This window comes from Gadus morhua, chromosome 1, assembly GCF_902167405.1.
Source record: "Gadus morhua chromosome 1, gadMor3.0, whole genome shotgun sequence".
In the NCBI taxonomy this organism is placed as follows: domain Eukaryota; kingdom Metazoa; phylum Chordata; class Actinopteri; order Gadiformes; family Gadidae; genus Gadus; species Gadus morhua.
In genome coordinates, this window is record NC_044048.1 from 5,880,675 (window position 1) to 5,897,474 (window position 16,800).

The window sequence follows — 16,800 nt, forward strand, 5'->3', positions numbered from 1 at the left end:
CTGAGGTAGGCCAACTTCAACAGAAATTGTTCATCGCTGAACTTGCTTGCAGCCTCATACATGCGCTCCTCCTCTAAGAAGATCCGAATCTCTTCCCTGAGCTCAAAGACGCGCGACGGCACTTTTCCCCGGGAGAGCCACCTTGCTTCACTGTGAAACAGCACAGATGTGTGATCAGTAGGGATGCACCGAAATGAAAATTCTTGGCCGAAACCGAAAACCGAAAATGAGGAAACCAAGGCCGAAAACCGATAACCGAAACACCGAAAGAAATTATTATGCCAATTATTAGTACCATTTAGGGTTGACCCGGTATACGGTATTAAATCGGGATTGAGGCCATCACAGAGTTTTTTTTTAGTATTTTTTTCCAGTAATAAAAGAAAATTATTACTGAAAAAAAATTTGGCGTCATCTTTAGGCCTATTTGATAAAAAAAAAAAGTTTGCCAGTTTGTCTTTGCACTGTTTTATTATTTATTTTATTTTTATGTGTTTTTTCATAAAAAAAAAAAATATACAAACCTAATAGGCTACGTAATAAAGCATTGGAACACACAAAACCGGTATCCATAGCAACGCCGGTAAACATACCCCGCAAAGCCCAATCCCTACGAGATCTCCCCGCGCTACGGCCATCCGGAGGCGCACAGAGCTTTTGGCCGTGATATTATACAAACTATTATATATAGAACGTTATAAGACGCTGTCACCGAGAATTGGCGCGCTGCCAGACGCTGTCACCGATTAGTGATCAGCTCCCATTTCCTCACAAAGTGCGGAGAACTGTTGCGCCTTCAGTCGTCGTGTTTTGGTAAAATTTACCACGCTCACAACTTCTGTCAAAACCTCATTCTGTTCAGGGCTGAGCTGCCTTGACGCGAGCACTTCCCTGTGAATGACGCAGTACGTCCAGTGCGCATCTGGCGCAACCCTCATTATTAGTGCCTGCAGCCCGTTTCTTGACCCTGCCATGGTCTGTGCGCCATCAGAGCAAAAGCCCACACAGTTTTCCCATTTAAGGCCGTGTTCTTTGAGGTATCTGTCCATGATCTTAAACAGCTCATCACATGTGGCTCTATTTTTTATGTGTTTGCAAAACAGCAAATCCTCGCACAGTGACTCGCAATTCACAAAGCGGACGTAGGCCTATGAGATGAACAAGCAGTCCTTAATTCTGTCAGTAGCTTCGTCCACTTGTAATGCAAAACGACTTTCTTGTAATTTTTCTATGAGTTGTTCCTCAAGATCACTTGAAATGTCACATATACATCTCGCAATTGTGTCGTTTGACAGGAAAAAAAGCGCAGCTTTTAATTTTGCTGCGCTTGTCTCGTCAAGCATAACTGACACCATGCCTAGTGCAGCGGGGAGAATGAGCTGCTCAGCAATCGTGTGTGGTTTTTTGCATTGTCGCGCCCCACCTTTCACGTCTCTATTCCCCACCAGTGGGGCGCGCCCCACACTTGGAGAACCTCTGAGTTAGTGGAAGCCCAACTCTTTAGCTATTGTCAGTCTAACTCTTTAGTTATTGGGAGCCTAACTCTTGAGCTATTGTCAATCTAACACTTAAGCTATTGGAATCCTAACTCTTTAGCTTTAGATTTAGATTGCGTTTTTTCCATAACACATGCCCCCATCGTTCCAAGTTTATAGCGTTTTGGTAGAATCGGCTAAAAACAGCCAACTTAAGAATGCGTCTATACGCGCTTTTATGCTCCCACACGAACATTCCATCTCGTTATCATACTAAACATATCCCAGATCCATTTTACACCGGATTTCGCCTTTAAGCTATTGGAAGCCTAACTCTTTAGCTATTTTCAGTCTAACTCTTTATCTATTGTCAGTCTATCTTTTTAGCTATTGTCAGTCTAACTCTTTAGGTATTGTAAGCCTTACTCTTTAGTTAGTGGTAGCCTAACTCTTAAGCAATTGTCAATCTAACTCTTAAGCTATTGTCAATCTAACTCTTAAGCTATTGCCAGTCTAACTCTTAAGCTATTGGAAGCCTAACTCTTTAGCTATTGTCAGTCTAACTCTTAATCTATTGGAAGCCTAACTCTTTAGCTATTGTCAGTCTAACTCTTAAGCTATTGGAAGCCTAACTCTTTAGCTATTGTCAGTCTATCTCTTAAGCTATTGGAAGCCTGACTCTTTAGCTATTGTTAGCCTTTGGAGTCTTATTGAAACGGTAAAGTCGTTTTCATTTGCTACGTACTGAGGTTGTGTGAGAGACGTGATCATTCCCCTGGGCACAAGCACTTCGAACATGTGAAACACGTAAACACACTATCCTTTGTTAGAGCAGACTATGGTCATAAAAGCAGAGGTCTGCGGGTAAGAAGGATAACACAACTTAAGCTGGCTCTCTTTCTCTTTCATTTCCCGGAGCGTGCCCGTTGAGCCAACAGCCTGGCAGCCCACCAGGTTGTAAAAATTCAATAAGGGGAGTAACGGGACTCCAAGCACTCCGTCCCCCCTCTCATGTGGTCGGAGGTTTTCACAGCTGGGAGGCCCGGCTCTTTGGGCCGCTCAGCGGGCGAGGAGCTTTTTAGGGTTTGAAGTTCCTCTCCCTTGCCATCTAGCAAAGAACCCCCCCTCCACCTTGGTCCTCGTCATGAGGACGCCGTCTTCAGCCCCACTGGTGCTGCTGCTCACTGGGGAGGGCAGAGGCTTTTTGAGACGGTGAGGACAAGAGGTTCGACCAGCAGTGCTGGATGTGGGGCAGTTGACACGATTCCAAAATCAAAGGCACGAAGAACCGATGCAGGGACCAGTTTTGGAGGGCCAAGATTGTTTATCCAGGATTCATATTTAATGATTTTGGGCTCAGAAAGTAGACTTGTAATCTTGACTTAATTGTTTTGGATCAGTAAATAATTACAGGTGAAGTCTCTCAGGTGAAGGCCTACAATGGCCGAAACATGTTGGCAACTTTTTAAGAATTCTATTATGAATTAGCCTATTTATTAAAGCATTTTTTACTTCAAAGGTCCCTTGGCATGAAAATCTCACTTTAGGTGGTTTTCTAACATTAATACGAGTTCCCCTAGCCTGCCTATCGTCCCCCAGTGGCTAAAACTTGCGTTCGGTGAGCACTAGGTATCCTGCTCGCTCACCTTTGAAAAAATTGAAACTCAGGCGCTAATTTGGAATGTGGCCCCATATGTCTTCATAAGGGGCCAAGTTACCTCCCCTTTCTCTAGCCAGAGAATTTGGCCCGCCAATGAGACAATGAGCTACGACCGTGCGAGCGCCACATGTGTCTCTGTGTGTGTGTGTGATTACACACACTTTAAAGAAGTGAACACTACTTTGTTATTTGGATAACCGTTCTGCTGTTGGTGTTATGGCGCCTAACACGTCGGCTCTTTAACGTCTCTGTTATTTCCACAACGAGACTGTAGTTGGGGTTATCTCAGCTATGGTTGAGAAGGAATTGGGGGAAAGGAACTTTGGCCATAACTCCCTGAAGTACATGAACTGCGACATGCCACGCTCACTGCCGCGAGACACCACCACCCGGCAGCGGGCAGCGGGTAGCCGGCAGCGTGCGGTTCAGTTTGCTTCAGATTGATGTGGAAGTGGAAGAACCAGAGAAGTTGGAGAACCCGACGCAGTCGTTGATTCATAATATCGTCTGGAGGCGCACACAGCTTTTGGCCATGATAGTATGTATTATATGATTTGGATTTCCCGCTGCCCGCAGCCCGCAGCCGAGGGACCACCGCCTCGGAGCTGCCCGCTGTAGGAGGCGGTGGTGCCTAAGCGCTGACCTCTGCCCGCTGCCGAGGCGATGGTCTTTCGGCAGCGAGGCTCCGGCGGGAGATATCGCGGGCAACAATCCCTTTCTCCACCATGTCGTGGTTCAGTCTACTTCAGATTGATGTCGACGTGGAAGAACCAGAGACGTCGGAGAACCCGACGCAGTCGTTTGAGATTCATAATATTGTCTGGAGGCGCACACGGCTTTTGGTCGTGATTATATATTATCGATATGTAATCACTATTATATGATATAGAGATCATAATAAGATATCATTTAGATATAGAGCACCAGGACTCCAGCCGGAGCCCCAGGAGTGTTCTAGAATATTTACCGAACACGGCAAAAGTCTGTGTGCGCCTCGCCATTGCGATACATCAACTGTAAACAGAGTGCATGGTACCGTGGCCGCAAGCTGCTCAGGGCCACACCCCCACCCTCCTCCTTGATCCGCCTCTCTCCTCCTCATTTGCATTAAAGCTACTGACACCGAAACGCCGCGTTTGGGGAAAGCTCAATGTGGGACTGGCTCGTAGTGGCTGTAACTCTGCACCACGGCTGAATTTCAGGAAAGTCTACTAATGCTGTGTAGGGGCCCACTAATATATATATTAAAGCATCCATGAAGTAGCATGCCATGGGACCTTTAAGAAGAGTGCCTTTGTCAGTTTATCTTTTAAAATAAGTACAGGGTTGGGTTTCAACAAAGACATAAATGTAGCCTTGGTCTGTTGGCCATCTGCAGTCCTGTCCTATGTTCTGTTCTCTCCTCGCCTCACTCTGTCCTCTCTCTGTCATCTCTTCTCCTCTCCTCTCTCTCCTCTTCTCTGCTCTTCTTTCTGCTACACACACACACACACACACACACACACACACACACACACACACACACACACACACACACACACACACACACACACACACACACACACACACACACACACACACACACACACACACACACACTTTCATATGGAGCTCTCACCTGAGGCTTGAGGTCTTCCCGGAGTTGTGGATGTATACATCCGTTGCCATGGAGGTCTACTCCCTGTTTTCACCTAACAAAATTAGATTGGAGTGTTCGGGCCAAACATTGAGATCTTTTTATGTGTTGCTATTCGCTGAGTATGGATAATAACCGTTCCTGATGAAAGTCTTTATTGGTGGTTTGACGAAAAAGAAATAAGGAGAGGGCAAGATTGCCGCAAGATAAAATACTTTTCAGACTGGTATGCTTTTTATGTGGATGTGTCAAAGCCGTGGAATGCATTGAGCACAATGGTAGTGACTTGTTTGAGCTAAGGGTTTGAGCACCACGGTAGTGACTTGTTTGAGCTAAGGGTTTGAGCACATGGTAATGACTTGTTTGAGCTAAGGGTTTGAGCACCACGGTAGTGACTTGTTTGAGCTAAGGGTTTGAGCACCACGGTAGTGACTTGTTTGAGCTAAGGGTTTGAGCACATGGTAATGACTTGTTTGAGCTAAGGGTTTGAGCACCACGGTAGTGACTTGTTTGAGCTAAGGGTTTGAGCACATGGTAATGACTTGTTTGAGCTAAGGGTTTGAGCACCACGGTAGTGACTTGTTTGAGCTAAGGGTTTGAGCACATGGTAATGACTTGTTTGAGCTAAGGGTTTGAGCACCACGGTAGTGACTTGTTTGAGCTAAGGGTTTGAGCACCACGGTAGTGACTTGTTTGAGCTAAGGGTTTGAGCACATGGTAATGACTTGTTTGAGCTAAGGGTTTGAGCACCACGGTAGTGACTTGTTTGAGCTAAGGGTTTGAGCACCACGGTAGTGACTTGTTTGAGCTAAGGGTTTGAGCACCACGGTAGTGACTTGTTTGAGCTAAGGGTTTGAGCACCACGGTAGTGACTTGTTTGAGCTATGGCTTTGAGCACCACGGTAGGGACTTGTTTGAGCTTAGGGTTTGAGCACCACGGTAGGGACTTGTCTGAGCTATGGCTTTGCTTTCCTCAACAGTTGACACTGCAGGCGGCAGCCACACTGTTGAGATCAGTGGCCATCAGATCCCAGCTCTCATCCTTCCCATCCAGATGTTCTCCATCACATTCTAGGCCGACGCGGCCTCAATGGTTTGGATAACTTACGACTGTGATGCATCTGGGTCCGCCCTTTTTAGTTTTAGTCCATAGTTATCATGTTTGCCTTTAGAATTAAAATATTGGTGATCCTCCAAACAAGTGTATTGCATGTCTCAGAATCCTCTCAAGGTTTTTATGTCAGTGGGTGGATGCACCTCTGGTAAAGCCTCGTCTTCACTCTTGGCTCAAGAACCTTCCCAATGAATGCCATGGTTTCATCTTGTCATCGTCGTTTGACTTCTGAAGGCCAATTTCCTCAAGGCTATGAATACTGATCTCATCTCATACTGCACATATTCATACATAACGTAAATGGAGTTTTAATTCAATTCCTCTGCCTTCGGTGGCTCAGTTTGTTCTGAAAGAGTTGCACTGGTGTCTCAATCCAGGGTTAGAGCTTTGACTATGGGACACACCGGCGGTGATGCTAGCCTAGGGACGGCTCTAGTTTGATCAGCCACTATGTAAAAACCTTTTGAATGGGAAAGAGAATTTGGTTGCATTGGGTCACCTGCATGGGAACTGATGTTTTAACCTGACTAATTAGCTCTTGCCTTTGTTTATGATGCATGTTAAGACGGTAGTTTTAGAACAGGATGATGGAGTGTGAAAATATATGGACGTAGCTTCTGTGAAGTGGACCATTGGTTCACACGTTATGAAGCCCTAGAGTTTGAGTTGCGGGCGCCGCTATTGCTCAACCTTCCTTAAACCAGCAGCAGACCCTCTCCATACCTGGCCCCTGAGGGCGGGACTGAATGGCCCCTCCCGGTAGACTATGCCCAATACTGCCAAGAAGTGCATGGCCAATGCGATTCTTAATACCTTTGAATGTAATACCTTTGAACTGTGGTCTTTGTTCATCCCAGGGACCCTCCTTCTTGAGGCTGCTGGAGGACCCCCAGGTCAGCTCCCCCTGGGCGTCACCCACGGCCGTGACTGGGGCCCCGGGCTGACTATTATAATACTATTATAATGATTAAGGTTTTAAATATAAATACTGTCTTTTCTTTTTTTATTTGATCATACGTTTATTTTCAGCGGCAATCTAGATGTTTGATGTCAATCAATCTCTATTAAAGGGGTGATATCATGCTATTTAGACTTTTCCCTTTAGACTGTTATATGACGTATGAATACACGATTTATGTCTGTTAAGCTAGAACAATCCAGTGCGTGAAACGGCTTGTTTGCTCTCAAACCATACTTCCGTAAGAGTGTGACGTCAGACTGCAGTGGGCGGTGCTGAAGTGCAGAAGTCCCGCCTCCTGGCTACCCGCAATGTTTACAACTTCTCGGGGTGTGATTTTTCCGACACACGCGCGAAGCGTTCGTATGGCAGTTCATATGATGGCAATTAAAAAAAAATAATAAAACAAACGTGTAGCTCGCACTGCAACCAAACTACTAATTATGAACTATCAGCATTGTTGATAAAGTAATATGAATTTTTCTAAGCTTTAAGGCCCTCTCACAATAAACTCTTGGCACGCAGGTGCTTGAGGTCGGTAAGACTTTATTGCATGTTCCTCATCCACCCTAGTCCCCGGACCATGTCACGTCCGTGTCACCCACTGCTGTTTCAGTTGAATAGCCGGTTGGATTAGGGGGACTGGCTGTGTTGTGCCTGTGAGACGGCTGCTGGCCCACTGCATACGTGCGGCTCAGAGCGAACACAACTCAGTGATCGTCTGCATTCGGTTGCCGTGGCAGTAGCTTTGCCTGCCAACCTAATCCCCTCAGTTGCGGATGAGTGAATGGGCAGGCGGGCGAGGGCACCTCTCTCTTATCAGTTCCCCCAGCTCACTCCCTAGCTGTGCACATCTATCTTACATTTAAGCAGACACTTTTATCCAAGTGATTTACAATAAGAACATTTGTCAGAAGAAGGTGAAACAACATATCTCTGTCGGTACAGTAAGGATGTTCAAAGAACCAAGTGCAGAGCATGAACAATCACTAGGGTAACCCATTCCCTGTATACAAACAAAGATAGCTAGGCTAAGATGCTACAAAACTAAGTACTATAACTAAGTACGCCTTACAATGAGCAGGGGGGGGGGGGGGGGGGTGGCTATGCAGAGTCTAGGACCTGAACTCTGAACAGGTGAGTCTTGAGTCTCTCTTGGGCGCTCCTGTCCTAAGTAGAGGTTGGCGATTAATCGATTTTTTTTCATCGCAGTTGGAATTAATGGTTGAGGACGATTTTTTTAAAAGAAAATCGATTATAAAAAATATATATGTATATATATATAGATTTTATTTATTTTTTGGTAAAAAAACAAAGGTTAGGTATCAACCTGGCAGCATGCACTGAAAAAAGTGAGTGTAGGGTTTGCTTAAAGTATTAGGTAACCATAAGCAGCAGCACATCACATTTATTCCAACATCTTAAACTGAGACGCGCAGCAGAGTGGGGGATGTTTGTTGTTTATTTTGCTTTTGTTTATCATTGTTATTCTTCAAATAAAACCAAACTTAAAAAAATATATATATTTTTCAATTCTTTTCAAAATCTATTAAAATCGATATTTGGGTTTGGTTAGAAAAATTTGAGATTCTATTTTTAGGCCAAATGGCCCAGGCCTACCCCTTAGCGCCCCCCCCTACGCCTCGGCATGTGTGTACAAAGCAGCAGGTAGAAGCACTGTCTCCTCGGAGCCTCACCACCACTCCTGCACCGGTCGCCTCCGGTATTAAGGGCTATCAAGTGACTCATCAAGGCCCTGGTTTGGACTCTTTTGACTGGTTCTTTGACCAGGTCCACTTCAAGTCATTCTAATGCATTATTTCTGGCATTTATAACTTGGTATTTACTGGTACTTATTATTTCCCTAATGAAGGGATGAGTCAAAGAAAAGCTCAATTGAACCATGTCATCAATAGGACGCTAACTATGATTAGTTAGCCTTTTATCGTGCACGTGCTCCCCACCAGCCTGTCCTGCTAAGGCCCGGGCCCCCTTCCCGCTGAGGGCCCTGGTCCCCGTCCCGCTGAGGGCCCGGGCCCCCGTCCCGCTGAGGGCCCGGGCCCCCGTCCCGCTGAGGGCCCGGGCCCCCGTCCCGCTGAGGGCCCGGGTCCCCGTCCCGCTGAGGGCCCGGGTCCCCGTCCCGCTGAGGGCCCGGGTCCCCGTCCCGCTGAGGGCCCGGATCTCCGTCCCGCTAAGGGCCCGGGTCCCCGTCCCGCTAAGGGCCCGGGTCCCCTTCCCGCTAAGGGCCCGGGTTCCCATCCTGCTAAGGACAGTATTCCGGTTGTTTTGGGCTGTAGGAACTGAGCAGCGTGAGAAAGAGGAAGCCAGGGTGACTCACCTTTAGGCATGTGTGTAAGGACTGACACCGCCAGGATGAATGGAAGGCTGGCTGGATAGAACTGGCCTGGCGTTTCAACAACAGGGAATAGGTTTCAGCTTCAGCTGTTTGTCTTCTGACAGCTAGTCCTAGTTTTGAAAATGTGACGTCTCCATATTTTAAAGGCAGAAGGTTTATTGCGTAATTGTTTGTTAATTGCTTCCCATGCTCAGGCTGATGGAAGGAAAAACCCAATTTGCAATCGCCCGCGACAGGAAACCACTGGAAGTTGTTTGCCTGTTACAGTCGAAGTACACGCCAGTATCGAGACGTGCTTTTGCTCTTCTGCAAGACCCACGTCATCAGTTTCCCCTCGCAGCACTCCTATTTGTGTTCCCTCTGTTCTTGGAGTTGCCCTTGACTCCGAGTTTTCTTGCACAGGCAACGGCTGCGTCACAGTGAGAGTCTGTCAGAAACCACTGACAGATTTGTGTGTTTAGAAGCATCCTCTCTGCTAGCAGCTATCATCACCTATAGCTTTGGGAGGTATGCCTCACAAGCACACATTAGTGGGGAATCTTCTGCTGCAGGCTTCATTCACATTGAAGAGGACAGAATAATTTTGTTCAGGTCCGTTCCAGAGGTAGCACTTATGAAGTGAGGGACAAAATTCATTTGTATCTAGAAATAACCAAACTGTTTTTTTAGTCCACAATTTTTGAAGTGTTGAGGACTAGGTTATAATACTTATCTCATAGACAATGTTGGAGATATAATGGACATTACTCTTGTGGAATAATCATGAGTTTGAGTGCCAAACCATACTTTTTACTAAATGTTGAGCTTAAGCAGGGCACTCTTTTGTATCCTTAATATGTGTACCTTCATTTGAGGACTGTAATGCCTTCTCGAGTTGAGATGGCATTGTTCTAAAATGGACATAAGTTCTTCCTTTTCCAATTATACTCTATGATAAGCATCCCAGTCCTTTGTGGACAACATAATTCAACCTGGACTTTTCTAAATAAAACAGTGTTTTCTCCTAAACACTGCAGCTGTTGTAGCTTGCACATTCTTGCACAACAAAATATAATGCAAATTGAACTGCTTGATACATTTAGCACTCCCGGACATCTTTTAATGGCAACCTCTCACTGGATCAATCTGGTCCTCAATGATAATGTCATCATTTATTTGTTAATGTATTTGAACCCTTTCAAAGACGTCAGTGGTAGCAGCTGAGCCACACACCAGGGTAAGACACCTCTTAAATCCATCAGTATGAGAGTACTGATTACACTGTTTGTGTAATTACTACAATCAATTACCAAGCACTTGATCACGGTGAGGGAACCGATCAGTGCCCTTTGGACATTTCTACATTGCCTTGATTAATATAGTAATATTTCTACAGCTGAGGATTTTATATTATTTGAATGCAATAGGTTTTAATCTGCTACAGTAGTATTTATAATTGTTACTGGTTCTTTAATTGTGTTTACTATGCAAATACGGCACTGGGCTAGTTGAATCCACATAATCAGTGAATAGGTTTATCAAGGGGCCAGACATAGTTAGTTGTTTCCATATAACCGGTGAATAGGTTTATCAAGGGGCCAGACATAGTTAGTTGTTTCCATATAACCGGTGAATAGTTTATCAAGGGGCCAGACAAAGTTAATTGTTTCCATATAACCGGTGAATACGTTTATCAGGGCCAGACATAGTTAGTTAAATCCCCCATTCCCTGTGGGATGGCAGTCGGTGAGGGCGGCCGGCCAGGTGCGGTCTGTCGCCGGCCAGGTGCGGTCCGTGGCAGGCCAGGTGTGGCCTGCGGCCGGCCAGTTGCGGACTGCGGCCACCGTTTGACGCACATCTTTGAAGTAATTAGAATGCTTGCCATTTACAGCTTCTTCATAATCAACCGCCTGTAAATGGAGGGAAAAGGGTAGCCATTGTTCCTCCAGACGCTTTTTAAATACAGAGTTGTTGGGACACGGGAGGGGATGTGGCCGTAAGGCATGCTAATTGCACCTAGCCTAATATCAACTTGTCTTTTAATTGTACCTATGGGTTCACCTAACCTAACCTCATGTATTAGCTGTTGCGGTCATAATGACAGGCTTTGGTTTACATATTGTGTTGGCACATGTCTGGCACAGGTTGTTTTGTAACAACAATGTGCCAAACTAGGGTAACTCCTTACCCTAGTTTGAACAAGGACAACCCCACAACAAGAGACTCCCATATTGCATGCAAACTGTGATGTTGGGTGTGACTAATGTGTAGGTATTGAATACAAAAAACCGAACTAAACAAAAAGATCTGTTGGCCTCTGCTGATATATTTGAGATCACCAAGAAAGCCACATGCAAGTGCGTGGTGTGTACCAGGGATAATATTACTCATAAGTATTACTGGGTTGTACTGCTTGGTTATGATTTTATGGCAATTTATGACTATAGCAAGGGCCAATGTGCTGTTTTTCCCTGACTATATAAACAAAGACACGAACGGTGTAGTTTATTATGTTTCCTAAGTATCTCTTGTAGATGCCTTGGTGCAAACGTGATCTTTCAGGTTTTCGTTTACTACAGAGAGAGCATTCTACCTCGATGCAGCATTAGAATTTTTTTATGCATTTGTTTCAGTCAATCAAAAATTCTTCCTGCTCTCAAGTTGCAGATAAAACCACCGGAAAAGTTGATATCACTCCAGTGAGAGCTGCATCAGAACAGGGAATCCAAGCTCCTGTCTTCGGGCCAAAACCGGCTCCAATATTTCCAGAATAACTTGAATCATTGTTTCTTACGTAAATGGTTTAATTGATCTGAAAGAGCAGGTTAATGCGTTGTTGTAAACTTTGCAGTCTATATAACTCTTTAATTTAGACTTTTCTTAATTATGAAATTTAAAATCCAATAGTAAAAATAATTTGATTAATTTATAGATCTGTTAACGATACAGGAAGAGCTATTCAATTGAAAGGGTTAATGGCCTTATATCAATAAGGCGTTTACAATAACACCAAACTAAGAAGGACCTGGGAGGCCCGGTGGCAGCGCTGCAGGGAGACGGGGCCCGGGCTCGTCTGGAACACCACATCAGAGCCTCCGAAGGTTCACCTTTCTATTGCTCCCCCATTAGGCAAGACAGGAAACTGGACCTTTTTCTCTGGGCGTTAACACCGGTTGCCCCGGCAGCGGGTCAACAAAACATGGCCCTGCACACGCCTCCCCACGAGGAGGAGGAGGAGGAGGAGGAGGAGGAGGAGGAGGAGGAGGACAGTGAGAAGGGGGGGAAGGAGAAGGTGGAAGGGGAGGACAGTGAGAAGGGGGGGGGTGGGAGGATTAAGTGGAAGAGGAGGACTGTGAGAAGGGGGTGGAGGAGGAGGAGGAGGAGGTGGGGAAAGAGGAGGAGGTAGAGGAGGACATTGAGAAGGGGGGATGAGGGGGGGGGGGGGGGTAGGGGGAGGAGGAGGGTGACAGCTAGTAGAAGAACAACAGGCGTGGATACCTGGGTCTGTCAGCATCCCAGTGAGGCATGCTTAGCCCAAGGCTACGTCTCCCTCGCTCTCCTTCACCCTCACACCCTTCCATTACTCAGCGGTACGGGAGCAGAGAGAAGGGGTGAGTGATGCTCCTCACAATGAAACCGCTTCCCCCGCCCCTCCTTGGTGATCAGGAGGGAGGTGTCTGGACACGACCGTGGGGGCGGAGGAGGAACCACACAAAAGAGGAGAGCAGTTAACAAAAGATGTCTCGGTTTTGTTTTCTAACCCGGGATTATGAGTGTTTATCTGGAGCACCACATATGGTTAGGTCCATGATAGGCATTCATCTGTATTCTAGGTGTGGAGTCGTTTAACCTCCAGGTACAAGCATGATATCAGACCAATAATGGGGAGGCCAACGGATGGAGAACTCCTGCTTACCATTGAGTTTGAGAGATCCAGGCCTGTTTATCCTGTATGTATATATATATATATATATATATATATATATATATATATATATATATATATATATATATATATGTGTGTTTGTACATGTTTAGTACCTTCTTACTGCAGTTTGAACCCTGTGCTTCTAATCAGGGACTGATCGGAACGGGCCTCACAGTACTAAAAATGTATTAAAAATGTAGATGCAATATTAGGATTTTTTTTACGATGTTATGTGGTTTAAGTAAGAATTAGTTCTACAGCACTTAAACCCTTTTTTCTTTTTACAGATAACGAAGTGCGTTACATCAATAAAGATACAGAAAACAAAGGAAAAAACAGACGAAGAGAATCCATTAAAAAGTACAAACAAACTTGGCGCACAGGAGACGCATAACAAAGTAAGCATTCAGCAGCCGGGCAATCCTATAACAGTTGGTTTTTGACCCGTTTCATATAGCAATCAACAGACGGTTGATCTGATGGTAGGGGGACATTGTTCCAGATGTGTAAGAACACAAATAAAATAAATAATATGTACAGAGGGTCTATGCAGTGGTGGTAGAAGAGGAGAAGATACAGCCAACAGGTGTGGGTTGGATGACCTGAGTGACTTGGTGTAAGGTAGATAGAGGTAGCTTGGAAATTTAGGCAGGTGTTGAGTCCTAAAAGTAATTAATTTCATCCGGTGCGAGTGTTTGATTGAACATTGGTCTACTTCGTTGTCGAAACAGACAACAGGCGGGTTTTAGATAGGTTCAAAAGTAACAGGGGCTTTATTTAAAATAGACCAGACCATTGTTCCACTCTGAAGTGGAAGTCCTGTAGTCGAGGAACCGTCAAGTGACTCTGCGATTTTATCTTTGTTCACTGTTATCCAATTAAGATGAGCAGGATCAGTAACAAGGGTGTTCTTCCTAACCAACAAATCTTGGCTGATGCCTGGCCATTCGGGCCAGCATTCCTTCCCATCAATAAAGCACATTTGCTTATGTTTCATAACTTACTGCTGGGGGCGGACCTGTGACAGGACCGCCCCCAGCCCCATCTCTGAGGCGTCTGTTTGGAGAACGAGAGCCGTTAAAAATATGCAGTGGAAAAAAAAACTGACGTGTACATTTCTGGTCATAGCAAACCGAAACCCCGGAAAGATTTTAAATGTTTCTTAGCAGTAGGACGGGGCCAGGCTGTGATATGTTCCACCTTGCTCTGTTGTGGCTTGACATTCTCTCTCCCGATGACGTATCCCAGATATTCTGTCTCTTCAACCCCCAACTTGCATTTTTATTTGGATTGGCTGTCAATCCTGCTCTCCGTAGGGCCCCGCTGACAGCCTCTTACCGCTCCAGACGGGAGGCCCAGTCTATGGATGACGATGTCATCCAGCTAGGCTCCGGCGTACTCTTGTTGGGGTCGCAGGACTACATCCATCATCCGCTGGGCTGTAGGGGACGCTCTGTGTACTCCAAAGGGCAGGACTTAGTGGTGGTATAGTACATCTGGGGTTGAAAACGCTGTCTTCTCCTTGGCCTGTTTCGTAAAGGGGAACGTTCCAATAACCTCAGGTCAGGACATACGTGCTGATAAATGGTGCCGTTCCTAGTCGCTCAGTTCATCAACAAGGGGTATGGGGTTGGCGTCCTGGAGTTACAAAACCTTAGAGTACCATCAGGTTTTGGGTCGATGACAATGTGGCTGGCCCAAGCCTTGAGATTCCTCCATCGATCCGAGTTCCAGTATCATCCTCACCTCCTCCCTGATTGAGCTGCCATGAGTCCCAGGGATGAGGTGTGGCCGAAGGCGGACTAACGATGTGGCCCCCTGTTCAGAAGTGCTTTGAGGTCCTGCCTCTGGTTTGGTGAAAGCTGGTGACCAATTGAGACTTCTGCAGTGATCTGAGGAGTTATGTTAACGGACTGGCAATTTGGGATGCACAGGTTCTAGGCATGTCTTAAAAAGGTTTATGTGGTATATTTCCCGAAACTTAAATAAAAAAACAGGTGCCCAGGAATTCGCTTACCTGGGCACCTCTTTTATATAACTGTGCTCCTGCGCTTTCTACAAATGGTGCCAAAAGATGGAACAGACCATAGCCATTCAGGTCTTCATCTGTTCCACAGGTTCAATGACTGACCTGTGGGGTGGTGCTGTTCCCAGGCCTCTTTCCCTATGTCGAGCATCCCTCTAGGTCTCCGACCACAGAACAGCTGGAAGGGGGAGAATCCTGTCATAGGGAAGAGGCTGATACAAGTTCTTCTCGTCAACAACAATCTTCCTTCTCAACATCTGGCCGGCGAGTCCTTTTTACTAGGCCCCCGACGGGGCCTCAAATCAACCTGGGTGGCCCTTGGGACTTACCAGGTTTGCTGGTACACAACATTTCCACAACGTCACCTTGTGGTTCTCCAACAGCTCCACCAGCACATCCAAACTATTTGGGCTGGTCTAGGCAGCATACTATTAAGCATCCGGAGACTATACCCTTCTGCAACGGTGCATCAGCAGTCATTAACGGGGGGGACCAACTCTGGGTCAGGCGTGCAAGGTTGACCAACTTGGCCCGGGGAGGCTGAGTGGGGTCGCACCTCCTATGAGTGGATACTTTGTCCATAGTGGGCGAGGATGGTCGCTTTGAGGGTAGCATAATTAGCAGCGTCCGGAGCCGTCGGATCTCGACAAACCCTCTGGGTCTCCCCACTCAGATGGGGTAGCTGCAGGCCACTTCTCCCGGGCGGTTGTTCTCTCTAAGGGTTTCGCAAGGCCTCTACGTCATCTTCAGTAGAAAGTTGAGTCAGTCCTAAACTGAAGGGGGGCTCCTGGGGGGCTCTCGCCAGCTGGCCAGGGGCTGCGGTTCTCTGGCACCACTCCCTGAGGGCGGCCTGGAGATCAGCTTGGCTCTGGAGCAGGGTAGTAAAAGCACCCTCCATTGTAGAGGGGCTTCAGCAGGCCTGTGCTAACTTGTTTCCAGTCCAAAGTCCTCACAAGTCAAAATGTATGCATTCTCCACCATAAATGGCCCTTTGATTGAATCGAGGCCTACTTGGTTTTGAAACAGACCACAAGAGCCAGGGTGTGACTTCAAAAGTAACAGTGGTTTTGTAGAAAATGGTGAGGGCAAGGAGAGTGGAAATCCAACATAAGTCTTCCCGGACCACGGTCCTGGAAGAGAGTCCGGCACAGTCCTTCCTTGAGGGGAGAGGTTTGGTCTTCCTTTGTAGCTGGCAAACTTGCAATGGCCAATCATGCCAGTCGGTGGGCTTGATAATTGTCAATAACTTCCCCTTTCCCCTTGTGGAGGGTCTTCAGCGTCAAGGCCCTCCACAGTATAAAGTCTGATCCCCTTTCCCCTTGTGGAGGGTCTTCAGCGTCAAGGCCCTCCACAGTATGTCTCTGTGTTGACGTCTCTCAGACAACAGTGACTTCAGAGTGTAAGGCAAAATATTGATTCCGGAAACACTCCTGCAGATCGAGTCTTCGGAATTCAAAAGGATAACAAACTATACCATGAATGCAATACAATGAATCCATCATGTACTCTTAGGGCAGTGAGGATGAGGCGCCATGAGGGGGCGGAGCCTGGGTGTAGGGTATCACTAACTCATCCATCATTTACTCATAGGGCAGTGAGCATGAGGCTCCATGAGGGTGTGAGCCTGGGTGTAGGGTATCACTAACTCATCCATCATTTACTCATAGG

General features: G+C 46.3%; 1 protein-coding gene across 2 annotated transcripts in view; it reads left to right on the forward strand.

Annotated features, from left to right (window-relative positions):
- The window catches only part of spryd3 (SPRY domain containing 3), a 50,995-nt gene that overhangs the window by 8,161 nt on the left and 26,034 nt on the right, over positions 1-16,800 (forward strand). Inside the window, exon 7 of one of the 2 annotated variants that reach the window (XM_030352518.1) lies at positions 13,394-13,504. The exons of the other annotated variant lie outside the window; for it this stretch is intronic. Coding sequence (XP_030208378.1) covers positions 13,394-13,504 — 111 coding nt within the window. The remainder of the gene's footprint in view (positions 1-13,393; positions 13,505-16,800) is intronic. 2 annotated transcript variants of the gene reach the window in all.